At 48.9% G+C, this 26996-nt stretch overlaps 1 protein-coding gene across 1 annotated transcript in view; it reads left to right on the plus strand.

Annotated features, from left to right (window-relative positions):
- Positions 1-26996, plus strand: part of LOC130372855 (proton myo-inositol cotransporter-like) — a 40105-nt gene that overhangs the window by 3152 nt on the left and 9957 nt on the right. The window contains exons 2-6 of the mRNA XM_056579016.1: positions 1403-1581; positions 1681-2122; positions 7807-7966; positions 9921-10129; positions 17023-17131. Coding sequence (XP_056434991.1) covers positions 1403-1581; positions 1681-2122; positions 7807-7966; positions 9921-10129; positions 17023-17131 — 1099 coding nt within the window. The remainder of the gene's footprint in view (positions 1-1402; positions 1582-1680; positions 2123-7806; positions 7967-9920; positions 10130-17022; positions 17132-26996) is intronic.

The raw sequence follows: 26996 nt of genomic DNA on the forward strand, positions 1-26996 counted from the left end.
ATTCATCATCGTAGGTCGCATTGATTGAAGAAATATGCTTATGGTCCAAATCGATTAGGTCAACTCTATTCACTTATTACATCCACTATATGGAAACACAAGACACTTGTGTTGTAGTTCAACAATAAGGCCAAACATAAAAGTATATTTATTTCTGCGTGTGGACAAAACAGTCGAACCCTTGACCCGTGGTGGTGATGGACAGGTGTATTATTTCAGAGGACTTAAGTGACTTATCAATTGTCCTTAATCGCTCGATCCCCAGCCAGTTGAGCGTACCGCTCACGAATCAAACCAGCGTCACATCTGCACACTTAGCATTGTGTAGCATCTTATCCTAGCTATCTTAGTTGTTTACTGGAATGGGTTAAACTTGCAATTGTAAGTGCTTGGCACTTGGTTCTATGAACATCCTCAGAGATATAGGCTATTGCTTCTCTTTCTTCCGACAAATAGAAATGTGATTAAATATAAAATATAAATGTAAATCTGCACCCGTTTAGGAAGGTGGTCTACGAAGGTAGGTACCTCGACTGTGATTATTATGATGATGGGCCTGGATTCCATCTGGTCTGGTTCTATTCCAGAAGTCTTCTCAGTCCCTTTGGCCGGAGACCAGGCCTAGCTTAGGAGGAACTAATCACTGGGCAACGAATTCTTAATGATTGTATGCCTTGTTTCTCTTCCACTGCTCCGTTTGATTCATGTCCATATTTCCTAGAGGGATGTTTGAGTCTTAGTTATGATGTCTTTGATTGCATGAACCTTCGGTTAATAATAGGCCTGCACTTTAGTCGCATGAAGGACCTCAATGAATGTAGTAATCGTGACTTAAATGTCATGCATCGTGTCAAATTGAATCGTGTCATTGTCATTTTGGATCGTCGTCGCCCTTAATAGCAATCCAAAAAACTCTCACATCTCTCATTAGTGAAGAGTTATGCAGGAGGAGTGTTGATGCAATAGATGTCAATACCGTGGACATGTTTACACATCCTAAGCATGACCTGTGGATCATCTGTGAAGTGAACCTCGACTCACGAAAGAGAGCATCGTACTCCTGCCTGACGTCACGGTGACGCTCCACTACGCCCCTCCCCCTCGCACCTTCTCAGCCTCCTCCCATCTTCTCTCATCTTCTGCTCATCCTCCATCAGCTCCTCTCCACAGAGGGACTGTGGTCCACGGTTTATAAGAACGCTGACCAACTACTACTTGTTTCCACTTCCGTCTCAGCGTCTGGAGGAGCACAAATAAATACCAAAAAAAAGTGAATCGGATCGCAGAAGGAGAGGAGCTGGGAGTGTTGTCATCACCAGACCCCAACTCTTTGGGAAATAGTTTTGTGTTTGTCTGTGTTTGCGTGTGAGTGTGATTTATTTTTTAAATAAGCGACTTCCAGGACCTGGTGACTCCGCGGTCCCCCTCCCCATGTCGCGCCGGGCGGGAGGCGCCTACAGCCTCCGCAGTCTGGGCGGCCTGATGGGCGACCGGCGGCGGAAGGTCCCGGACGGCGGGGAGCGGAGCCTGATCCGAGCCCCGTCCGCCGCCGCCGGCATCAACACCCAGCCCGCCTCGGCGGTCAGCAGCATGGCCGCCCAGTCCTCCACCTCCGTCGCCCAGTCCTCCACCTCCCAGTCCTCCACCTCCGCCGCCCACTCCTCCACCTCCGCCGCTCAGACCTCCACCTCCCAGTCTTCCACCTCCGCCGCCCAGTCCTCCAACTCCAACCCCACCGCCGCCACCACCGGGGATTTGGAGCGGGCGGCGCGGAAGCAGTTCCAGCAGGATGTCACGCCGGGGTTCGTGTACGTGCTGGCCGTGTTCTCGGCTCTCGGAGGCTTCCTGTTCGGCTACGACGCCGGGGTGATCCCCGGGGCCATGCTTCTCCTCAAGCGGCAGATGAGCCTCTCTGCCGGGTGGCAGGAGCTGTTGGTGTCTGGCACCGTGGCGGCGGCGGCCCTGGCTGCCCTGCTGGGCGGCGTGCTGAACGGGCTGCTCGGTCGCCGGGTCTGCATCCTGCTGGCCAGCTTCTCCTCCACCCTCGGCGGCGTGGTACTGAGCGCCGCGCCGACCAAGGAGGCGCTCCTGGCTGGGAGACTCATCGTGGGAGTCGGGCTCGGTAAGGACAGGTGGTCGATCAACAGGTCGTACTGTTCGGTGTTGTGTTGAACTAAGTGTTGTTACTTAACTACACACGTGTTGAACTCACAGCACCACGCCTTTCTGAAGCGATTCAATCTTTTTTCATTTGATTTATTATATATTTTATAATAACAATAATATATATATTATATATATGAAGTCCTCCTATCATAACGTCTGGCCGTCCTGACGCTGACACGCAGGCAAAGTTTCTAGACAACATAATCATAATAATAATTTGACAATAACTGCAATCGAATATCGATATATTTTCTTCGCTATGTCATTGGAAATAAAATATTAAAGAATACAGGGAAAAGCTCTAAATATGTGGTCCTGTGACGCAAAACTTAAATTAGCTTAATGTTGGAGGCTGACATTTAGGTTATTTATTCCACTTCCTTCCGTTGGTGGACCACCCCCTTATCTACTTCAATTTACCATCGTCTCTCTCTCTCTCTCTCTCTCTCTCTCTCTCTCTCTCTCTCTCTCTCTGTCTCTCTGTCTCTCTGTCTCTCTGTCTGTCTCTCACTAGTACTGTAGTATTAATATGATCGCAGAATGCGTTGGCTTGGCCCTAGCGTGTTTCACCATGCTGATGTTTGTGTTCCTATAGCTAACGGACGCTCTCCGGCTGTCTCACGATGAAACACCTTGAATAAAATGTAATTCAATTGTATTTTTCTAGCCCTTAATCACAGCTACAGTCTCAAAGGGCTTAACAGGCCATATATTTATGACACCTCCCTGACCCTAGCCCCCCAGAGGCAAGAAAAAACTCCCTTTGTTAGCAAGGATGAAAAAGCAAGGAGTCAAGCGGTCTGCCTGATTAAAAAACAAAAGCGGTGCCTGAAGATAGTGTGGAAAACGACGGAACAATCAAAACTTGTTTATTAGAAATAGATCGTGCAATGGTGTTAAAAATGCAAAGGCAGAACTGATATTCATTGTGAAACGCAAAATCGTATCGATATTCCTCTTCCTCCTGTAAGAATAACAGCAATTATTCTCTATTCATCAAAGTGACAACCCCCCCCCCTCCTGTTTGCTGTGGAAGGGCGGGAACCATTAATGATGTTCAGCTCGTCTTCTCGGTTAATATTTCTCCTTCCGGGCTGACCTTCGAGAGGAACATCGCTGTGTACAATTCTGACTCTGATAATTGGGACCAAAACAGTGTTCCGCTCCCAATTAGTGAGCAGCGATACTAACGAGGCCGGCTTGTTTCCTGCTCCACTTAGCCTAGCTGTATTAACATGGCAGCAGGCCCCCCCGCTCCAATTACCCAAAGAGCCGACCTTTCGCCGTGACACGCGGGGCTTAAGCTTGACAATCGCCGGGCCGGTTCGTGAATGCGAATTTGTTGAGAACCTCTCGGTTCATTTTGGATTCTCAAAGGCACTGGCCCGGAATGCCTCTGGTCGCGATTGGATACGCTTTCGAACCAATCAGAACCAGCCGTCCTTCATGTTTTTGAAAAGGCCTCAAAGATGCTCCCATAGGGGACTTCTCTGTGCAGTCATTGCATCGTATCGACGGTTTTGATTGGCCCCAGGTCTGCTGGACATCAGTTTGAACATCAGGGGAGGCAGATACATATGTCCTCCCCCCCCCCACACACACACACACACACCCCTCTTACACACTTATTGTATGTTCTACGTCCTGGCACTTGAAGTACGCACTTAGTGGATGCTGGTGGTGGTGGAGGCTTGTGGTGGAGGCTGTTGGTGGTGATGGAGACTGGTGTGTGGTGTTGTTGGCGAAGTCCTGCCCAGCACACTTAACCTCGCAGATTGAGTGTTTGAGATGGAAGGTCTTAAATCGACCACCTATCCGTGTACGTGCGTTTGATTGGACACCGTCAGCTGATGGGGGGTCACATAACTATAGTGTTCCGCCAGAACTAACGACGCCGTTTTCTGAAGAGATATAACCTGTGGTCATCTGAGGTCAGATACAAGCGACCTGTCAATCCCTTCAGAGCCCAGCCAATCAATGGAAAGCTCCCAAAAACCCCGCTCGCCTCAATCAGTCATCACGCCCGTAATGGAAGAGCACATCTGTGAAATCAGCAGCGGTACCTTCTCCACTCATCTATTCCGCTCTCTCTCTCTCCCTATGCCCCTCGCTCCTCCCTCGCTCTCCGTTCCTGGAGAGATGTCTTAGCGCTGGGATCTGTCCAGCGTGGTGAGACTAAACACAGTCAAGAGCCGCACTCTCAACGCTAATTAGCAGCAGCGCAAAGATTCCTTCACATCAAGATTCATCCTTCCCCTGAGGACTCTCCTCGTCTCGCTAAGATAGACTTTGCAACACGCTTTTTACACCTATTAGTGATTAGTGATGTTTAAAAGGAACTGCGTCTACATTTTGTGAATACCCTTGATTCATTTTACTCGGAGGTCCCATATTATACCACCAGGTGTGAGTGTGATTAGCCGTTACAAGCCGTTTCGAAAATCGGCGTCTTCTGACATCACAAGTGGGCGTGTCCACCTAGATCTATGACGGATAGATGAGCGACGTTTGCTACAGTCCACCGGGTAGGCTGGTAGACTGATCTTTTAAGAACACATCTCGGTGGACAGGCCCACTTGTGATGACTGAAGGGGCAGAATTTCAAAGCGGCTTGTTTGTAAGGGCTCCAATTCGTATACATTCACCCATTCATACACACATTCACCCAGTCATACACATGTTCACCAATTCATACAAACATTCACCCATTTACACACACATTAACCCAATCATACACCCATTCACCCATTCATATACACGTCCACCCAGTCATACACACCTTCTCCCATTCGTACACATTCACCCATTCATGCACACATTCACCCATTCATAACCACATTCACCCAGTCATACACACGTTCACCCATTATACACACATTCACCCATTCATACACCCATTCATCCATTCATACACACATTTACCCGGTCCTAGACACGTTGGCCCGTTCATGCACTCGTTCACCCATTCATGCACACGTTCACCCATTCATACACACGTTCACCCAGCCATGCACACATTCACCCAGTCATACACACGTTCACCCATTATACCCACATTCACCCATTCATACACACGTTCACCCAGCCATGCACACGTTCACCCAGCCATGCACACGTTCACCCAGCCATGCACACATTCCCACCTCGTCGGCGGCGGCGGTCCGCCCCCTCCATCTCCATACGAGGCCGGACGTAGCCACGAGCTAGGCTACAGGGGAGGACGGTGCGACCGCTGTCCCTGCCGCATCGACCCGTCTCCCCGCCGCGCTGCCACCATGCCTGGGCACGCTTAGAGGCGTCGACCCCGCTTTCCCGGTGAGCCATAACCATAGCAACAGGTAGCCACGTGGTGTTGGGGGGGGGGGGGGGGGCTGGGGCTGGGGGGAAGGAGGTGGAGGAGACTATTAATAGAGCCCAGATCAGGAAGCAGCTGGAACCGTCCTCTGTCTCACGCAGCGGCGTGGGGAGAGTCTTGGGATAACACACGCATGCACACACACGCACACATGCATACTCACACACACACACACACATGCACACACACAAACACATACAGCATATACAAACATACACACACACACGCATATACAACATACACCTGCACGCACGCAAAAAAAGCACATACGCACTACCGTGCACACACAGCCATGCATATACAAACCAATATGCCCGCACGTGGTTATATTGTGCATGCATGCGTGTGTATGCCTTGGCATTTGGTAACATGGGATTATACACCCTTGTGTAAAATCGGTACTTACTTCTGCGTTTGTGTGTAAAACCAACATACACACAGCATTGATGCAGTCAGTCAACACTGTGTGTTTACAGTGATGTTGTATCGCTATCATCTCTGTCTATCGGGACACACTCCTCTCTCTATCTTCCTTCTTCTATCGGCTAGATTCTAGTGGCTAGGACCTGCTCCTTCACAAACTCTGTTTTCACTGTCAAACCCCTGCATGCTCCTTAATGACCTGTCTCTGTTTTCACTGTCTGACCCCTACTTGCTCCTGAGTGACCCGTGTCTGTATTCACTGTTTAACCCCTACCTGCTCCTTAGTGACCCGTCTCTGTATTCACTGTTTAACCCCTACCTGCTCCTTAGTGACCCGTCTCTGTATTTACTGTCTAACTCCTACCTGCTCCTTAGTGACCTGTATCTGTACTTAATGTCTAACCCCTACCTGCTCCTTAGTGACCTGTATCTGTACTTAATGTCTAACCCCTACCTGCTCATTAGTGACCTGTATCTGTACTTAATGTCTAACCCCTACCTGCTCCTTAGTGACCTGTATCTGTACTTAATGTCTAACCCCTACCTGCTCCTTAGTGACCTGTATCTGTACTTAATGTCTAACCCCTACCTGCTCCTTAGTGACCTGTATCTGTATTTAATGTCTAACCCCTACCTGCTCCTTGTACCTACCTGTATCTGACTGCCCTACCTGTTATACTGTGTGTTGTGTTATCATGAGTTGTGTTATCCTGTGTGTTGTTATGATGAGTTGTGTTATCATGAGTTGTGTTGTGTATTGTGTGTGAGGCGCAGCGTCAATGAATTTCCCGTCTCCCTCGTCATGTGTTGCATCGTGTTTGTTATATTTGAGCAGTATTCCCCTGGAAGGTGTGTGATTAAGTTCTGCATGCGTTCGTCACTGAAGTGCAGATAACGAGTGCTAAGCAACCCTCAAGGGTGATGGTGCAATTAGCACGGGCACCACCAGAATTACATCTCTGAAATATGTGTCATATTGTGGTGCAATTCGCTCTCAAAATAATAACTTGGATTAGCTGTGTGACAAGGGAAATCTGAGATACCGTGTACAGTGGGTGTGTGGTGAACCTCCTGCGTAGGACTCGCGTTCGTAGAGTAACGTAGTTAACCACTGTTTCCTACAGCCAGTAGGAGTGTTGAAGTGTCACTGAGCAAGGCACCTCCCCCGGACAGCTCCCGACGAGCTGGATGCTAGTGTGTCAACGTGTGCATGAATGTGTGAACGCGAGGCGATATTGTAAAGCGCTTTGAGTGGCCGCGGGTCAGAAGAGCGCTATATATATGCAGTCCATTTGCCGCTTAGTAAGGACCTCTCCCGGTTGTCAACACGTGCTGCAGCTTTCTAGAGATCGTGGCATTTTCCACCTGAATAGTTCCACACTAAATGTCACTAGGTCAATCTTGAAACTTAGATTACAGATATTACTGACACGGTGGTGTAATGTGTTACGTTGTGTGTTACTGACAGTGTGGTGTAATGTGTTACGTTGTGTGTTACTGATAGTGTGGTGTAATGTGTTACGTTGTGTAACTGACACTGTGGTGTAATGTGTTATGTTGTGTGTTACTGACAGTGTGGTGTAATGTGTTACGCTGTGTGTAACTGATAGTGTGGTGTAATGTGTTAGGTTGTGTGTTACTGATAGTGTGGTGCAATGTTGTGTTACTGACGGTAGGGATAGTGTGGTGCAATGTGTTACGTTGCGTTACCGACAGTGTGGTGTAATGTGTTACGTTGTGTGTTACTGATAGTGTGGTGCAATGTTGTGTTACCGACGGCAGGGATAGTGTGGTGCAATGTGTTACGTTGCGTTACCGACAGTGTGGTGTAACGGGATGTGTTACTTGTTGTGCGACGGCAGGGATCGCGTCGATGACGGTGCCGGTGTACATCGCGGAGGCGTCCCCCCCCCACCTCAGAGGCCAGCTGGTCACGGTCAACACGCTCTTCATCAGCGCGGGTCAGCTGACCGCCAGCCTCTTCGACGCCACCTTCAGCTACCTGCCGCACGACGGCTGGAGGTGGGACACGCACGCACACACACACGCACGCACATACACACAAACGCATACACACACGCACACAGACTCGTGCGCACACACACACACGCACTGCAACAGACAAACACACACACACACACACACACTAACATACAAACACACACACACAAACAAACAGACGTGCACAAGCACGCATATGCATCATCGATACTCACCAATTATTTACAAGTGTGTGTGTATAATATACCTATATATATATATATATATATATATATATATATATATTAGATAACCACCTACTGTGTGTGTGTGTGTGGTGTGTGTGTGTGTGTGTGTGTGTGTGTGTGTGTGTGTGTCAGTCAGCCCTTATGTTGTCTGCTGATTCCTGGAATTTGGAAGTACCCTCACTTCCTGTCTTTCTTCTAAATGTCATCTCACGCATGAAATCTTTAGCTAACATTTGCAGCAACATGTTTTAAACATCTCTCCCCTCTCCTCCCTTCCTCTCCTCTTTCATGGAACACTCCTTAACATTTCTTATCTGATTTCTCTCTCTCTCTGTCTGTCTCTCTCTATGCCTGTCTGTCTCTCTGCCTGCCTGTTTGTCTGTCTTTCTCTGTCTGACTCCCTGTCTTTCTCTCTCTCTCTCTCTCTCTCTCTCTCTCTCTCTCTCTCTCTCTCTCTCTCTCTCTCTCTCTCTCTCTCTCTCTCTCTCTCTCTCTCTCTCTGTCCGTCTCTCGCTCTTTGTGCCAGTCTCTCTGTCTCTCTATCGGTCTGTCTCTGCCTGTCTCTATCTCTCTCCGTCCGTCGCCCGTTATCTCTCTCTCTGTCTCTCTGTGAGACAGCAGTGTGTTTTATTTCTTTACGTGGATCATTTCTCCCCCTCTGACTGCTGATCGATTTCACACAGAGCAGAGCCGGTTTCAGATCATTGGTTTCCAACCTTTACGGGCGGAGAACAACAACTATTCTTGTGTATGAAGCTCATCCCAAATGTATCGTACATGTCATGGCCTCGCTATTCTCAGGGCCTCCACTGGCAGGCTCTGATTGGCTGGGATTAATACGAGATAAGGAGTCATTCTTCTGGCTTAAGATGTTTTATAGCAGCAGCACGGAGACGTCCTTTACTCTGTCACTCTGCTCCTCTTTTAACTCTTCCTCCCTCTCCCAACTCCCTCGCCCCCGCTCTACTCCTGTTCCCCTTGCCCCTTCCATCTCTTCTCGCTCCTCCATCCTCACTCACTCACCCTCCTCCCTCACTCTGCCTCCACCTCCATCCTCCTCTCCCTCCACTCCCTCTCCCTCCACCCTCCTCTGCCTCTATCTCTTCTCTCTCTCTGCCCTGTATTCTCCCCCCTCTCCCCTCTCCTATCTCTCTCTCCTTCCCCTCTCCCCTCCTCCCTCTCCTCTCATTTCCCCTCTCCCTCTCCCCCTCCACCCACTCCCCTCCACTCCCCCGTCACCTCCCCTCACCTCCCACCCTCCCCCCTCTCCTCCTTTCTCCCTATCCCCCTCCCCTCCTCTCCCCTTCTCCCCTCTCCCCCCTCTCATCCCCCCTCTCCTCTCTCCTCCTTTCTCCCTCTCCCCCTCTCCTCTCCTCTCTCCTCCCCCCTCTCCTCTCCTCTCTCTTCTCCCCTCTCCTCCCCCCCTCTCCTCTCCTCTCTCCTCCCCCCCTCTCCCCCTCTCCTCTTCTCTCTCCTCCCCCTCCCCCCCTCTCCTCTCCTCTCTCCTCCCCCCCTCTCCCCCCTCTCCTCTCCTTTCTCCTCTCTCCTCTCCCCCTCCCCCCTCTCCTCTCCCCTCCCCTCTCCTCCCCCCTCTCCCCCCTCTCCTCTCTCCTCCCCCCCTCCCCCCTCTCCTCTCCTCTCTCCTCTCCCCTCTCCTCCCCCCTCTCCTCTCCTCTCCCCTCTCCTCCCCCCTCTCCCCCCTCTCCTCTCCTCTCCTCTCTCCTCCCCCCCTCCCCTCCCTCCTCCAGGTACATGCTGGGTCTCTCCGCGGTGCCCGCTCTGGTCCAGTTCGTGGGCTTCCTCTTCCTGCCCGAGTCGCCGCGCTGGCTGCTGCAGCACGGCCTCACCCAGAAGGCCCGGCGAGTCCTCAGCCAGATCCGCGGCAACCAGAACATCGACGAGGAGTTCGACAGCATCAAGAGCAGCATCGAGGAGGAGGAGAAGGAGGCCGCAGGAGGTGGGGGGGGGGGCGGGGGTCTCCGTCTATCTGTCTGTCTCTGTCCGTCACTGTTTATGGATGTCATTTAGTCCGTCAGTTCGGGTCTCCCCACCGCCTCGCTGTCTCTGACAATCAGGCAGACAGACAGACGGTCGCTGTTTGTCTGCCTGTTTTTCTGCCGTTTTGTCTTTCTGTTTGTCTGTTGTTTTTCTGCCTGTGTCTTTGTATTCCTGTTTGTCTTTCTGTCTGTCTGCCTGCCTGTCTGTCTGAGTGTCTCTGTGTCTCTCCGTCTATCTGTCTGTATTTCTCCAGTCCAGTTCTCTAGGGTGTGAGTGTTGTTTTTATGTTGTTGTTGTTGTTGTTGTGATATTGAACATGAACCCACAGCACCTACTATGAAAGGTATCTCAGTTGTGGTTGACCTTTTGTGCGTTTTACACAAAATGTCTGTTGGCATGTGTGTGTGTGCGTGTCTGTGGGTACGTGTTCCCACACAGGGAAAAATAAAAGAGCTCTAAGTGCCACGTTGGTTGCCATGGAAACAGTGTGTCGTACGTCCCCCCCCCGTAACACACCTCGGGGTGTGATGGTGATGATGATGGTACCATTGTGAGGTGAGGTGTGCTAAGGAAGCGACCGGCGGGCTAAACAACGCTAAACAAAGCTAGCACCCGCCGTGTGCTAAACAACGCTAAACAAAGCTAGCACCCGCCGTGTGCTAAACAACGCTAAACAAAGCTAGCACCCGCCGTGTGCTAAACAACAATAAACAAAGCTAGCACCCGCCGTGTGCTAAACAACAATAAACAAAGCTAGCACCCGCCGTTTGCTAAACAACAATAAACAATGCAAAATCCATCTGCGTCCTAAACACTGTAGCTCCAACCGCCTTACGGCTGGTCAAAAGAAGCGTCCACAACACTCAGCATCACGCAGAAACAAAGCGTTGCGTGTGCATGTCCTACTGTGAAGCTAAAGCCCCCCCGTACAGGCCACAACCGTCTGGAGTTGGGTGGACCTCTTGCACAAGCCCCGCCCTCGCTGACATTTGATTGGTGTTCAGGACACACAGCGTGACCTCTGTGGAAGTGCTCGTCAATAACCCAGAGGTAGCGCGGGTTGATGTGGGGCAGCTCGCTGTGAGAGAGGAACTCAGCGGTGGCGTATTGATGTGGTCTTACAGTATCGCTCTGCTACCTGTTTAATTAGTGGCCGATAAAGGCTTCTGACCCACTCCAGAAACAGAAACTAAACAAATAAACCAGGGGATGAGTCGCTACGCTTATGTTCGTGTGAACATTCTACATTTCATGCATAGAATACGATTTAAGTATGCTAACTTGTGCTCGCTTTGAGCCCAAGTCCAACCCAAAATCGTATTAGTATTGTTTTCAACGTGTTTATATACGTGCTTATATGTCTTATTTGATCCTCAACTTAGTGACCACCTTTTATCACTGCGACTGAAATGGAAGACACTAACTGAGCGAAAACAGGAGAAAAAATCCTATCCATTTGCCAGTCTCTCAAAACGCTATCTGACGCAGGTAGCGTTCTTCTTTCCTGACGATTCCTGAGGTCTGAGGGCCTTTCTGAGGGCCTTTCTGAGGGCCTTCTATGACCCGCACTGGACTGGGGCGTCCGACCCTGATGCTGAGCCTCAATGTCTAAACTCATGGTATGACTTATAGTGTAACGCTACGGTGTGTGTGGATGGTGAAGCTCCCTCTGCTCTGAGCTTTATATAAGTTGATTTAATGTCTGCGTCCGCGCGAGGGTGAGGCTTCGCGGACACCTATAGTACAACTCTACCGTGTGTCGTGAATTTCATGTACAACATCGCTTATTAAAAACGATCACACGTTCAGTGTGAACGATAAAGGTATTAAAAAAGGTATTAAAAAAGTATCACAAGGTTGTCGTGGGTCGTAACCATGGGGATAACGCGTACCCCCCCCCTCCCGTCCTACACTCCTCAACCCAAAGCACGTTTGATTTAATCTAGTAGTGTTCGGATCCCAGCGGCTCTCTGATGTCTCCTGAACGCTGTGAGGCGAAGGGGAGGAGCCTCCCGTCCTTAACGAGCTGCCTTAGCCTCAATGAGCTCTGATTGCATCCTCCTCCTCCACCAGAGAGAGAGAGAGAGAGAGAGAGAGAGAGAGAGGGTGAATGGGTGATTGTGTGTTAACTGAATCCTGCTGCTGTGGCCTGCGTCAGTTCAGTTTCCAGCCTCATATAAACGGTTTATTTTAATATTCAGGCGTTTATCAGACCTTTTCACCCAGAGCCACTTGCTATGACTTCAGACGCAGGACTGAAAAGAGCCGGTCTAGGCCATCTCGCTCCAGGGGGCCTGCAGGTTGTGCCGTGGATATTATGGGATGGAAGCCGGTGAAGATGAGGATGTGTGCTCCAGCCGGGGGAATGTGCTTCTTTGAGGAGCTGTTCCCTTAGAGCGAGCTGGGCTGGTGGGAGTTGGCATTCCCTCAGGTGTTGGGGCACATCTAAGATAAGTCCCTGCCGGTCCTGATGTGGAGTGTGTGTCGTTATAATCTGGTCTGGTGGTGTGAGATATGATATCAGTTAAAACGCACACTGAGACAGACCTTTTATCCGTTTTTGTTCAGCCTGTTGAAGACCTCATACGATTCTTGTCGTCAGGACGTTCGTCACGCTTTAGTTTCCCGTCAGTTCATTCATTGGTTGTAGTTGGGCGAACTGTATTAGGTTAGCTCGTTATTTGTTGTTTCTCTCTACAAATAACCTTTTGGTTAAAAGACAGATTTCTGTTTGAACATCAAGCGGTCTGCATCGAGCTCTTGACTTTGAATTCTCCTCGCAGACTTATAATTACAGCAGAGATGAAGAGATGTGAAAGTCCACACAGTGAGTTCAGTTCTGATGAATAAATGAAATATTTCACAAAAGCAGGGATGGGGTTGGAACCCGGAGACGGACAGAAGGAGACCAGGAACGCTGTGATTCAGGCGCCACACAATGGATCCAGCCCAGGCACAAATTCATTTCCCTAAAGATTGGGACCCTTTTTCCATTGATATATTTTTAGAAACGAGAATTTTTAAAAGCAATGTTTTTAATGAGTCTCTGAGTGCTACAGCGGTGGTCCGTTAGCGGTGGTCTAGGGGGGGTAGAGTGGTCATCTTTGGGGGCCGGGGGGCTGTGTTATAGTGGACTAAATGATTGGGTACAGCACTACTCAAAGCCAGCCTAATTCACCAGGCGGGCGGACTGTGCCGGAAGGTTCTGGGGCGCAGAGTTACGGCCGATTGGCTGAGCCGAGTCGGCCCAAACAAAAGCAGTGACGGATCTTAACAGACGATTCTAACAGATGAGTCTAACAGTCTTACAGATTCTGATACTTGAGGCTAACAGAGTCTAAAATTCTCTAACAGAGACTAAAAGTCAGTCTAACGCTCTTACAGAGTCTGACAGGGTCTCACAGAGACTAACATTCAGTCTAACAGAGACTAACAGTCAGTCTAACACTCTTACAGAGTCTAACAGGGTCTAACAGTCTAACAGAGACTAACATTCAGTCTAACAGAGACGAACAGTCAGTCTAACAGAAGCCAACAACAGGCCCACAGGTTTAATGCTCTCTGTCTCTGTTTGGTTTCCTCCTCAGATCAGATCTTATTTCTTGTTCATCCCTGTAGCTGTTCGCCTATAGGATAGACTGCAGCTCCATTAGCTGACATCATCTATGGGGGATAAATGAGGGAGGAGGGAGGAAAGGTGAGGAGGGTAGAGGGGGAGGGACAATAGAGGGGAGAGGGGGAGGGAAGGGATGATGGAGGAAAGCAGGGGGGGCAGGAGGGGGCGCAGGGAGAGGAGTGAGAAGAGGAGGGCTGAGTGGAGGAGAGTGATGACAGATCTCTCTTGATGAGCTCTCCAGCTCTCTGTCTCACCCACTTTCCCCCCTAACTCTCTCTCTCTCTCTCTCTCTCTCTCTCTCTCTCTCTCTCTCTCTCTCTCTCTGTGTCCCTCTCTCTCTCTCTCTCTCTCTCTCTCTCTCTCTCTCTCTCTCTCTCTCTGCCTCTCTGTCCCCGGGCCAGCGTGGGGTTTTGACTCTCCATAAGATGTGATAATTACGTTTCACAGAGTGTGTAGCAATGAAACCTTGCTCTGGTGTGAAGACTCGTTTGAAGGTGCAGACAATAACCTCTTGTTGCAAACTGGAAATAGAATTGATAATGTGTGTGTGTGTGTGTGTGTGTGTGTGTGTGTGTGTGTGTGTGTGTAGCCTGCACTGTTGCTATGGTAGCAGCCCATTTATTGGTGCGTTTTTTGTATTTGATTTTTGTCGTCCCTTTACAAATTATGCTTTCTTTTGCTGGTTTCAGTAAAGGTGTTGGACCGTGGCGGCCATGGTCAAGCAATGGTTTGGATATGTACCCCGACCGTTATTCACCTGCCCAATGGGCTGACCCCGGATCCCAGCTTTCATTCACCCATTCATCCATCCATCATCTATCCACACATCGATCCATCCACCTATCAATCCATCTATTCATCCATTCTTCCACCCATCAATCCATCCATTCATCCATTCACATTATCCATCAATCCATCCATTCACTTATTGATCCATTTGTCCATTCATCCATTCACCCATCCATCCATCCATCGATTTTCAAAGTCAAGTGTGCGTGTGGCTGCGTGTGTGCGTGTGTGTGTGCCTTCAGGTGCTGCGGAGAATGCTCTGGCTGTTGTGTTTGTGTCCACCTGTCGCCGGTGCGTATCCTAGCAACCATAAAAGCCACGTCCCCTCATCGGCATACAGCGGACCGGGCCGCGGTCAGCGGCCAATCACAGCGTGGCACTGACGGCTTGACGTGATGGCCGAGGTCATTACCCAGAGGCAGAGGAGCATCGGCCCCTGAGGACAGGATGAGGGGGGGAGGAGGTAGGGAGTGTGAGGGAGGAGGGGGTGAGAGGATGAGCGGATGAGGAGGGGAGGGGGGGGGGGTGAGGGGAGGGGGGGGGGGTGAGGGAATGAGAGGGTGAGGGGATGAGAGGAGGAGGAGGGGATGAGAGGAAGACAGGATGGGAGAAAATAATGAATGTTTTCGATAATATTTTTTGATTTTCAGATCCTTTGTAGTGTACAGAATATGACCACTGAGTGAGGAGCATGTTGTCTGGTTGTTGTGTATTCCTCTCGGCAGAAAGGTTCTGGGTTCGATCCCCGATGTCTTCCCCCCCACCACTCCCTGCTCCGCAATGACACATTGGAGAAAGCATCGGCTGAATGATGAAGAGTGAAACAGTACCACAGGATGAAGGATGACAGACAGAGGGGAGGTTGATGGACATGTTGCTCGCTGGATGGAATCATTCTCTCGTTAGGGGGAGCTGTCCATCAGGCCCATTGTCCCGCCTGATTAGGCCTATTTGTTTTGTGATTGGCTGTTGTTCGATAGCCAAGCCAATCTCTCTCTCTCTCTCTCTCTCTCTCTCTCTCTCTCTCTCTCTCTCTCTCTCTCTCTCTCTCTCTCTCTCTCTCTCTCTCTCTCTCTCTCTCTCTCTCTCTCTCTCTCTCTCTCTCTCTCTCTCTCTCTCTCTCTCTCTCTCTCTCTCTCTCTCTCTCTCTCTCTCTCTCTCTCTCTTTTGCCCTCTAAATAGCCAACCTCTTCCTCTCTATCAATCTCTCTCCTCCCCTTCCCCCCATCTTCCCTATCTCCTTCTCCCCTCCTCCTCTCTCCCCCTCCCGTGGGAGTTCATCAGACTGGTTGGATGTTGATGACTTGCTAGCTCAGAGGAGCTCTCAACTGATTAGCTTAATAGTGGAATTAAAGCTATTCCTGGTGTTTGTGTGTGTGTGTACTTGCGTGCGTGCGTGCTTACAAGTATGTGTGCGCATGTGTGCGCCCTTCACTTTATCTCTGTTAGCTTTCATTAGGTCTTCACCATTCTCTCAGTGGCTCAGGCCAGGCTGGTTTCCTATTGGCTAATCCAATAACAGGCCACTGTTGTGTTCCTCGGGGAACAACCAATTGTATTTCACCAGGTTAACACCGTGCAAATGTTGTCAGTCATACGCATCACTTCCTCCCAACTCAGCGGCTTCCGACGGCCAATGAAAACGCTGCGATTTTATGCTAAGTAGGGTTCTGCATTTTTACTAGTTTCACAAAATTATTTGGAATAATAACGTAATAATAGGTTTCCACGCTGTGAGTAACCGGGCGATACGGCGATAAATGAGAAGTGTTAAAGTTGTCTGGTGACCCACATTGGTTCACTATGCACTTCAGAATCATCATGTGTGTGTCACTTCATACACTGGAGTAATACGATTTGCAGTTTTTAGATAGCCTGCTTCTCCACTCATCCAGGGCTCTCCCAGCCCTGGAGCTCCTGTACGGAGAGACCGGTCCTCGTGGGTGACGGGATTCCACCCACGGGGGAAAGGATCGTCGAATCCTCCCAGGTTTTTTCGTTGTTGTATTATTTTCAGTAACAGACTTTGTTTGATTTTGGATCAAACATGCCTTTTTGGCTTTTGCCCAGCAAAGTTGTGTCCTGTTTGGGAGGAGGTTGTTCGCTCACCATGCCGGGTTGCCACAGTGTGTGTGTTTATGTCTGTGTTTGTGTGTGTGTTTATATCTGTGTGTTTGTGTGTGTGTGTGTGTGTTTGTATATATTAATGTGTGTGTGTGTGTGTGTGTGTGTGTGTGTGTGTGTGTGTGTGTGTGTGTGTGTGTGTGTGTGTGTGTGTGTGTGTGTGTTTTTGTATAGATTAATGTGTGGGTGTGTTCGTGTTTGTATATATTAATGTGTGTGTGTGTGTGTGTTTGTATATATTAATGTGTGTGCATGTGTGTGTTTATATATGTGGGTGTGTGTGTGTTTGTATATATATAAATGTGTGTGTGTTTGTGCTCCAGAGGGCCCCGTGCTGTGGAGGATGCTGACCTACGGCCCGACGCGTCGCGCTCTGCTGGTCGGCTGCGGTCTGCAGATGTTCCAGCAGCTGTCTGGAGTCAACGCCGTCATGTGAGCTAAACCACTTCACCACGCGCACCGGCACGGGGGGGGGGGGGGGGGTCATGGAGTCCCCCCTCATAGACCACAACCCTCCCCCTGCTCGGGGCTTTGTAAACAATCTTTGGATGTGTGCTGTTGCTTAGCGACCGTCAGAGGTGAGAGCCATTGATTGACTGTGTGCGTGGGTGTGTGTTGGAGTGTGTGGGAGTGGAGGCAGCGGGGGGGGGGGGGCTGTATGTATAGGGTGTGATGATTGCGTGTGTGTGTGTGTGTTATTATGGTGTAATGTTTGTGTGTGTGTGTTGATGTATATGATGACACTTCAGAGTTTTGACATTCAGAAGTTGTTGCCTGCTGTGTGTGTGTGTGTGTGTGTGTGTGTGTGTGTGTGTGTGTGTGTGTGTGTGTGTGTGTGTGTGTGTGTGTGTGTGTGTGTGTGTGTGTGTGTGTGTGTGTGTGTGTCATTGAATCTGTGTGTGTGTGTGTGTGTGTCATTGAATCTGTGTGTATGCATTATTGAGTCTGTGTGTGTGTGTTTCTGGTATAAGGTGTGTGTTTGTGTGTGTGTGGGGGTTATCTTCTAGCAGGAAATGCCGGCTTATTGCATCAATCGTCTTATTGCGTATGGCAGGCCTATTCAACTAGCGGGCCGTGGGCCAAATGCGGCCCCTCCTACTTTTTTTCTGGCCCGCAAGAGGTTGCATGCAAAAAATAAATAAAATAAAGGAGAAACATAGTTGCATGCAAATCAGGTTTCTGTGTGTAGCCGGTGATACTAGCCAGTATCAGTACCCCACAATCAGGAACTGGCATCACTTATTCTGACAATGTTTGGCTCAACCGATACGTGTGAGTCTAGCTTTTCTCATATGAATGCCGTCAGAACAAGGGCACGTTGCTCCATGACCTATGAGGAGCTGCATGAGTGTCTCAGGATGAGCCAAACTAGGCAAACAAGGCAGTGCAATCTTTCTCACTGACTCACTGGCTAAAAATGTCTCATATGTACAGTAGTTCTGTTTTGTGATGATTCAAACAACATTGTTGAATTCTAAATACGTGCCCAAAATATGTGAGAACAAAATCTTTTATAATGATACGATTAAAAAAAGGAAGGAATGCGTCTGACAAGTTTATTCCATGTAGAAGTATTATATATATTAAGTTAACACTACTTTAAGTAAAATGTATTTGTAGCGATTCATTCACGTAGTTTTACTCTGTGTGGCCCATGAACCCCCAGTGGTTTTCCTTTTCGACCCACTTGTTAAGGAGGTTGAATAGCCCTGGCGTATGAAATCAATATTGTTGATCATTTTGATTGATCGATTCGAATGGCAAAAAACGCTCAATTTAAGGTCTGCCGGGATCATGTTGTTATTTCGGAAGCTATCAATTAGCCTCTTCTTCTCCTTCATCAGCTCCATTGACTAGCCGTTACCGAGCGTGAGTTATGATTCCATAAAGCCGTCACCCGTTGTATTTCTGACCTCAATTCCAAGTTTTCCTTGTTTATCTTCTCCAACTAATACTTGGTTACATTATGTTGCGTCGGCCTGCGTCGAGGCTACATTCAGACAAAGCTCCCCCACATGCTAAGCTATCACACGCTAGGCTAGCACACGCTAGGCTAACACGCTAGGCTATCACATACCAGGCTATGTCATACTAGGCTATGACATGCTAGGCTAGCAAATGCTATGCTAGTTTGCATTTGAATGCATTGATTGCTGCGGTTTAACTATATGTCAACGGGATGGCTAATTCAGTGTTCGGTTAATTAACTTAATTAACTTGCATGCAATTGAAGTTAATTATTCAACACACAAATAAACAGGAACTCAGACACGAGTGAATCATGTTTCCCCGCGGAGCCCGAAGTCTTCACGGTGGCCGTATGACAGCGTTCTCGATGTGGTGAACAGAGATGAAGGGTTGTGATCCAACATACCGAAGGGTTGCCGAGCAACGCTCGTGTCATGCCGCGTGAACTTTGCGTTCATCTCCTACGTCTCCTTCCTCACGCACCTCCTCCTCCTCCTCCTCCAACACCTCCTCCCCCTCCAACACCTCCTCCTCCCTGTTCCCTCCGGCGACTCCTCCTGCTCTCTCGTCTCCCTCCCCGTCCTTCCACCCCTCTCACCAGGAGCTGTCCGTCCGTCTGTCTGCACGTATGATCTCAGTGAGGCTGTTCAGTTGGCTCAGAAGAACGGAGCGATGGAGAACCAGGGAGGGAAGGAGAGTCCAGCGTCTAAGGACGAAAACACAAACATGAACGGGGAAACCTTGGCATGAACCTCAGCCACGTCCAACTTTACGTGGTCAGCCAGTCGGCCAAACGGGCAATTAATCATTCACCTAGTCAGTCAGTCGGCCGGTCACCTAGACAGTCACCATGCCCGTCATTCACCACTCGCCTTGACCAGTAAAAGCACCAGTCCTGACCAGTAAAAGCACCAGTCCTGACAAGTAAAAGCACCAGTCCTGACCAGTAATAGCACCAGTCCTGACCAGTAAAAGGCACCAGTGCTGACCAGTAAAAGGCACCAGTGCTGACCAGTAAAAGGCACCAGTCTGACCAGTAAAAGGCACCACAGCCTCATGAGAGCCTCCATCACCTGAGAGCTTTGGGGCGCTCTAATTGGTTGGCTCAGCCGTTTGAAGAGGGGGGGGGGGGGGGAAGGGGGACTGAGAGGTTAGACATGGTCAGCATGTGATGGAAAGAGACAGAGAGAGAGAGAGGGAGGGAGAGGGGAGTACCAGGAGAGAGAGGGGTGGAGGGGGGGAACATGAAGTCTATAATGGTATGTGAATCTCCAGTGTTCTCTGCTCTCTCATCCTCTCTCCTTGTCTCCTCCCCTCACATCATCTTCTCTCCGTCCTTATCTTCTTATCTGGTCCCCCCTCCTGTCCTCCTCTCCTTACTCCCATCTCCCCCAAAGCTGCTTGTGTACTCGTTGGTTTGTGTGTGTGTGTTGCCTCGGCGACAGGTAAATATTACCTGTCAGAAGAGTCAGCCGTGAACAAAGACTAACATGTGGCGAGTTCCAAAATCTCTCTCTGCCTGCGATCCGACCAGCCGTTGCCAGGGCAACCGGGCTTGTCATCTGCTGTGATTTTGACGGACAGAGCCGACAACAGACTCTCTCTCTCTCTCTCTCTCTCGCTCTCTCTCTCTCTCTCTCTCTCTCTCTCTCTGTCTCTCTCTCTCTCTCTCTGTCTCTGTCTCTGTCTCTGTCTCTGTCTCTGTCTCTCTCTGTCTCTGTCTCTGTCTCTGTCTCTGTCTCTGTATCTGTCTCTCTGTCTCGCCCGCTCCGACCTGCTAGTGTTTGCGGACGCTAGCATAAGTGTGAACAGAAGGTTATTTTTAAATGTTTCATTTTATTAACCATTTAAATAAGGAAATGGCGTTTTGGTGGTGATTGGTGAGAAGGTGATTGTGCGTGCGGTTAAGGTTTATGTGACTGCTGCTTCCTGTCTGTAAATCCTCACACAACCTGGACAGGAATATATAAAATGCATGTATGGTGTAAAAGTTGAGTGTAGGGATGTGCCAAGCGACTGAATCCCCGGACGTTTAAACATAAGTGTCTTAAATGACTAGGACTAGGTAAGAAAAAAAGTCAAAAAATGGCTTGCATTTTGACCGTGAAAAAAAAACATGGAAACAACTCTGAAAAAAAACGTCACCAAGGTTAACTACAATAACAAAACGATGACAATTACTGATTTAATTTTACAGTTGAATTATCCAACAAAGTGGTACTACTTACTAACCTCATTACTCACTTCTGTTCAGCCAAATCAAAGTGTGGACGTGTTCTGTTGAAAGATGAGACCTGAAAAGGAAATTAAAAGTCTTCGAAAAATGTGAAAGTGTACATTAAAAGTTGGTAAATAGTTTAACTGACTAGAATTAATGCTGCCAGGCAGCGAGGTAGTAACGTAACGTTAAGTCACTTAGTCGACTATATCTATATCTGTGTGTGTGTGTGTGTGTGTGTGTGTGTGTGTGTGTGTGTGTGTGTGTGTGTGTGTGTGTGTGTGTGTGTGTGTGTGTGTGTGTGTGTGTGTGTGTGTGTGTGTGTGTGAATATATCTATGTATATCTGTCAGGTAACCGTTTATAACAGAGACGGTGCCATGTTGCTTTCATTACAGCAAAACGTTTTCTAGAATAGACGTTTTATTTGATTGAGTGAATGTTTTGATTGTTCTGATTGACCTTCGCTTTGTCACTGTGTAACCAGTCTCCACGGCAACGCCTTCAGTCTGCGAGTTTCTTCTAAGATCCTTGTGAACTCACTACGAGAACTCAATAAAATAGAAGAAAATAATAACGAAATAACAAGTATCCATACTCAAGGTAGGAATAAACGTACACGCCTGTTGAACAACTCAAGCCATACTTGAGTTGGAGGAATGAACTCATTTATGGTGATTATTTGGCAGACGCTTTCACGCAAAGCAACACAGATGCACACAGTCATTCAGGAGCATGTGGGGTGAGGACATCATCATCTGTAGGGTGATAGCCACCCCTTCTCACACCTCCTACTTGGTGTACAGTATGTTGTACGTCCTGGCACTCAATGTACGCACTTATTGTGTGTCATGCTTAGTTGTAGTACTTACTTGGTTAGCATCTTATCCTAGATATCTCTGTTGTGCACGTGGAATGTTTTAAACTAGCAATTGAAAGGGCCTGGCACTTGGTTCTATGAACATCCTTACTGTACCGACAGCGATACTTTCTTCTGACAAATGTACTTTTTGTAAGGCACTTTGGATAAAAGCGTCTGCTAGGTGCCCTGAATCTGGAGCAGAGCTAAAGCTAAGCTACAGAAGTTGCGGAAGGTGTTGTGGTGTGGATCAGGGCTAAAGCTAAGCTTCAGATGTCGCTACGTTGTTCCTCTGGGATCTGAGCTGCCAGACATCAGGCATGTTTTTCCTTTGAAACCTAGCAAGAGCTTCCTCTGAGCGCTCGGTAAACAGGACAACAGACGTCGGAGACTGGCAGGCGCGTTAGTCAATAACTGGCGCGCGTTCGCAGCCAAGATTTGCTCTGGTCTGGATGTCCCGGAGGAGGCAAGTTTGCTCGTCGGCCTGTGTTTTATTTCCTTGGTTTCTGGTTTGTCTACCAGTCAATGGAAAATGAATAGAGCTGTTGGCGACTGTCTGTGTGTTTGAGTAGACAGTGGGGTGTGTGTGTGTGTGTGTGTGTGCCTGGTCGTGCTCAAAGCCGATTGGTCGGCTCTGTGTCTGTCTCTGGGTAATGAGATGAAACCAATCTCGTATTTGCTTTGGTATTTTTCCCCTCTTGGAATAAATGGACGACTTTTGTTCCGATATCTTTCTCTCTTTCTCTCCTCAGCCCGTTGAATCTTGTCCATTAATTTAAATCAGATTTCCATTCAGAAAGCTGAATTGGCACGGGAATCCAGCGTTTAGATTGCCAAAGCATGTGCAAAGAAACAGACGAAAAATAAATGATAAAAATAGCCCCCTCCCTCTCCCACTCTCTCCCACTCTGTCTTTCTCTTTCTCTTTCCCTCTATCTATTTCTGTCTCAATCATCAGTCCCTCTCTTCCTCGCTCTATCTCGTTTTTCTCTCTCTCTCTCTCTCTCTCTCTCTCTCTCTCTCTCTCTCTCTCTCTCTCTCTCTCTCTCTCTCTCTCTCTCTCTCTCTCCCCCTTCCCATGTTTGAAGAGCATGTTGCTTTCGGACGTAGCTATGTTAGCTGCCATGCTGGTCAGGGTACTATTCCTCCCCATTAGCTGCATGGATCATCTTGATTCGATTAGCCGCATAAGATAGCATGCAAAGGTCAGCTCTGTGTGTGTGTGTGTGTGTGTGTGCGTGTGTGTGTGTGTGTGTGTGTGTGTGTGTGTGTGTGTGTGTGTGTGTGTGTGTGTGTGTGCGTGTGCGTGTGTTGGTACACGTGCCTACATGCGTGTTTATGGGGCTGTTAGCTAGGTGGACGGTGTTGACAGGACATGAAGGATGGACGGAGCAGAGGTGAAACGTATGGACGGCGAGAGCGCAGGGAGGGGACAGAAAGAGGGACAGAGTTGAAGAGTCGGAGGGTGTTTATTTGTGGAGTGGATCGAATCGAGTCTCAGACAGAGAGCGCCGGTGGGCAGGAGTCACTGGAATATCAGCAGGAGCGAGAGAGAGGGAAGGAGAGAGGGAGGACTTGAATTATAGCTCTCGTTTATTCACAGTTATGAAACAACCTCATATATATTCCCATAAGAATTAAGAAAAGTTATTTCACGCACGCATGCACGTTACGTATACACATATTTATACATGCATAAAAACAGACACACATTCTAACACAGGCTAGCCTAGCATATGCTAGCCTGGCATGGGAGCGTACCTATGTTCCCCGGGTCCTATGTTCCCCGCTTTGTATGTGACCGGGGACAAGGACCCTGTGAGCAAATCTTTTTTCCGTATGATGGTAGGGGCAAGTACCGCCTTTTTCGCCTCTGATTCGCCTGTGATTGGTTAGAATGGCTCTCCTCCGATTGGTTATGGTTAGGGTTAGGTTTAGGGTTAACCCTCACCCTCACCCTAAACCTGACCCTAACCCTTTGCACCCGGGGGGAACATGGGGATGACCCCCCTGGCATGAGCTAGCCTAGCGTGTGAAATCCTAGCGTGCGATAGCCGAACCCGTCTCACTGCCCACCCCCAGGCCCTCCGCCCTGCTCCCCTGGTCCTCACCAGGTGGGCCAGCCTGGCTCATCCTGATAAACGGATCATTAGCACGTTTAACGACCATGTAAAACGGTCCGAAAACAAACTAAACGAAACAAAACCCTTCAAACCCTGAATGGAACCGGCGACGCGGAACCAAAGGCCGCCCATGTGACTCCCGCTCCGTGCAGAACGCCCCCCCCCCCCCACACACACACCCCCACACCCCCACCCCCACCTCGCTCGGTGGATCCAGGTGGGATGAAGGTCTGCTCGTAGCTCAAGATTTCGCATTTACACTCCGGGCATTATGCTTTTATCCAAACAAGTACATTTGTTAGAAGAAAGAGAAACAACAATATATCTCTGTCGGTACAGTAAGGATGTTGGTAGAACCAAGTGCCAAGCACTAACAATCTTATCCTCGCTGTCCAGCAAAGACTTCTAGGATAAGAGGCTACACTATGCTAAGAACTGTTTTTGAGTCCCACAACGTACAATATACAATAAGTGAGTACAGGACCAAACCTTAGGTCCAGGTATTTGTTGGACGCCACCCGTCCGCTTGCCCACAGGGGCTCAGGAGGTAGAGCGGGTTGACTGCTAACCGGAAGGTTGCTAGTTTGATCTCCGGCTCCTCCTAGCTCATTGCCGAGGTGTCCCTGAGCAAGACGCCTCACCCTGACTGCTCCCGACGAGATGGCTGTCGCGCAACCCTGCATGGTTGACACTGCCGTGAGAGTGTGAATGAATGGGTGGATGTTAGGCAATGTTGTAAAAGCGTTTTTGAGTGGCCACTGGTCAGAAAAGCGCGACATTAATGCAGTCCAATTACCGTTTACCATGGTTACTCTTTCATGGTTACTGTCATAGTGGATCACCTCAGTGGATGAGTCCAAGCTGTCGAAGTTCCAAGGTACCAGGATTCACACTGTGTGTGTGTGTGTGTGTGTGTGTGTGTGTGTGTGTGTGTGTGTGTGTGTGTGTGTGTGTGTGTGTGTGTGTGTGTGTGTGTGTGTGTGTGTGTGTGTGTGTGTGTGTTAACAGCATGTTAAAAACCTCAGTGAGAGGTGATTTTGATGGTGTAAAGGGGGGAATGGTGATTCAGCCACATGACTAGAACTAATGATGATGGATCAGCATGAGCTGCAGGTGTGTGTGTGTGTGTGTGTGTGTGTGTGTGTGTGTGTGTGTGTGTGTGTGTGTGTGTGTGTGTGTGTGTGTGTGTGTGTGTGTGTGTGTGTGTGTGTGTGTGTGTGTGTGTGTTGGCGGTACTTGAGTCCCTCCTGGGATCTGGCCCATTTTTATAATGAATGCAGCTGTGTCACATTTATGCTTCCACGCCACACCACACGCACACACATGCACACGCACACACCGACACACACACACACACACACACACACACATAATACACACACACACACATAACATACACATACATAATACACACATGAGGGGGAGGGGATGACGTGTCTGGCGAAGAGAGATAAGCCAAGCGGGCAGGCCCATATTTCTCGCTGCAAGGTTGTGCATTATTTGAACCCGTTTACATTTCAATGCAAACAAACGTCAACCTGTGGATAGAACCTGTGGAATATTCTGCATGCATAGCACTACAGGTTGTTTTAACTGTACGGGTGGGTTACCTGTAGTTTGTTTACCTGTACAGATAGCTACAAGTACCTGTACAGATCCCTGTCCAGGCAGGACAGCACCACCGTGATTATCCCACAATGGAAGGAAACAGTGTACGCCTGTATTTGAGCGTTGTGTCTGTGTGTGTCTGTGTTAGTCGTTTAAGGCGAGGACATATTTTTCTTGAATGAGCGATGACCACCTTTTATTTACATAATGTTACATAATGTTCCTTCAGGTGTTTGAGTGTGTGATTGTGTGTGTGTGTGTGTGTGTGTGTGTGTGTGTGTGTGTGTGTGTGTGTGTGTGTGTGTGTGTGTGTGTGTGTGTGTGTGTGTGTGTGTGTGTGTGTGTGTGTGTTTGTGCCCGTGCGCGTGTGTGTATGTTCGTGTTTGTTAATACTTGCATGTGAGTGAGGGATTTTGATGGTGTGACTCGGCATAAATCTGCTTTGTTTCATGAGTTGGGAATGATTGATTTTCTAAGAGCTGTCTTCAAGTGTGTGTGTGTGTGTGTGTGTGTGTGTGTGTGTGTGTGTGTGTGTGTGTGTGTGTGTGTGTGTGTGTGTGTGTGTGTGTGTGTGTGTGTGTGTGTGTGTGTTTCTCCTCCCTGTCATTATCTTGAAGCTCGGCTGTGAGCACTTTGCTGCTGGTACTGAAAGCTGTTATATATTAGAGAGCTTCACTCTCATTTCGAGGGAAGAAAACTGCAACGAATTCAAGTGTCAGTCAGTGCGGTCCTGTCTTCTGCTCAAATATAATTCAATCTGCATTGGGGGGAGGGATATTCCGGTGGCTGTGGTCCTGGGTTTGGACACTAATGCCTGGGGTCTAGCTGCAGGGTTCCTGTAAGACGGCCTCACCTCTACCAGCTCCTTACTGACAAGTGTCTCAAATTCACTTCAGATAAAAGTTTCTGCTAAGAAAGGGAGACAGTAAAATGGCAGCCTAATCACACCTCCCCACAGCTCCGTGAATTCTTGATGGCTTAGAGCTAGGGCAGGCAATTAATTTGACAAGCTTTTATTTGTGAAAATTCTCTTCTGGCACAGTTGAGTAAATCCAATGCTCGGATAAAGTGATACAAGAGTCTGATGTCTCAGGCTGTGCGGGCCTGTGACGAGCCGTCCAGTGTGGTTGGTGTCATTCTGGTCTGATGGCCCTGACCTCTAGAGGGTCAAACGGATCTGGAGAGCTTCACCTGTTTCGGTCTCAACACGTTGGTCCTGTTTGCATCGCTTTGCATTCGATTTCCAGTTTTTGTTTAGATACTCCGCTTAATCCGCCTCTATTGATACCTCTATTTCTTTGCTCTACTTCCCTGTATCGGTATCCAATGTTGACCCAGGTCCTCGGCAGATGTCAGACAGACCTTCCGCCCGATAACGCTGGTGGGATCCACTCCGAAACATGTTGTCCATGACCTTTACTTCAGGTGGAAATGAATTCGTCCACTCTCGCTATGTCCTAGCGTCGGATGGCTGTGCTGTTGGTTTACGCCCGACGAGGCCCACTGGCTGAAGGGGGTCACC

Source organism: Gadus chalcogrammus, chromosome 19, assembly GCF_026213295.1.
Source record: "Gadus chalcogrammus isolate NIFS_2021 chromosome 19, NIFS_Gcha_1.0, whole genome shotgun sequence".
NCBI classification, from domain to species: Eukaryota; Metazoa; Chordata; class Actinopteri; order Gadiformes; family Gadidae; genus Gadus; species Gadus chalcogrammus.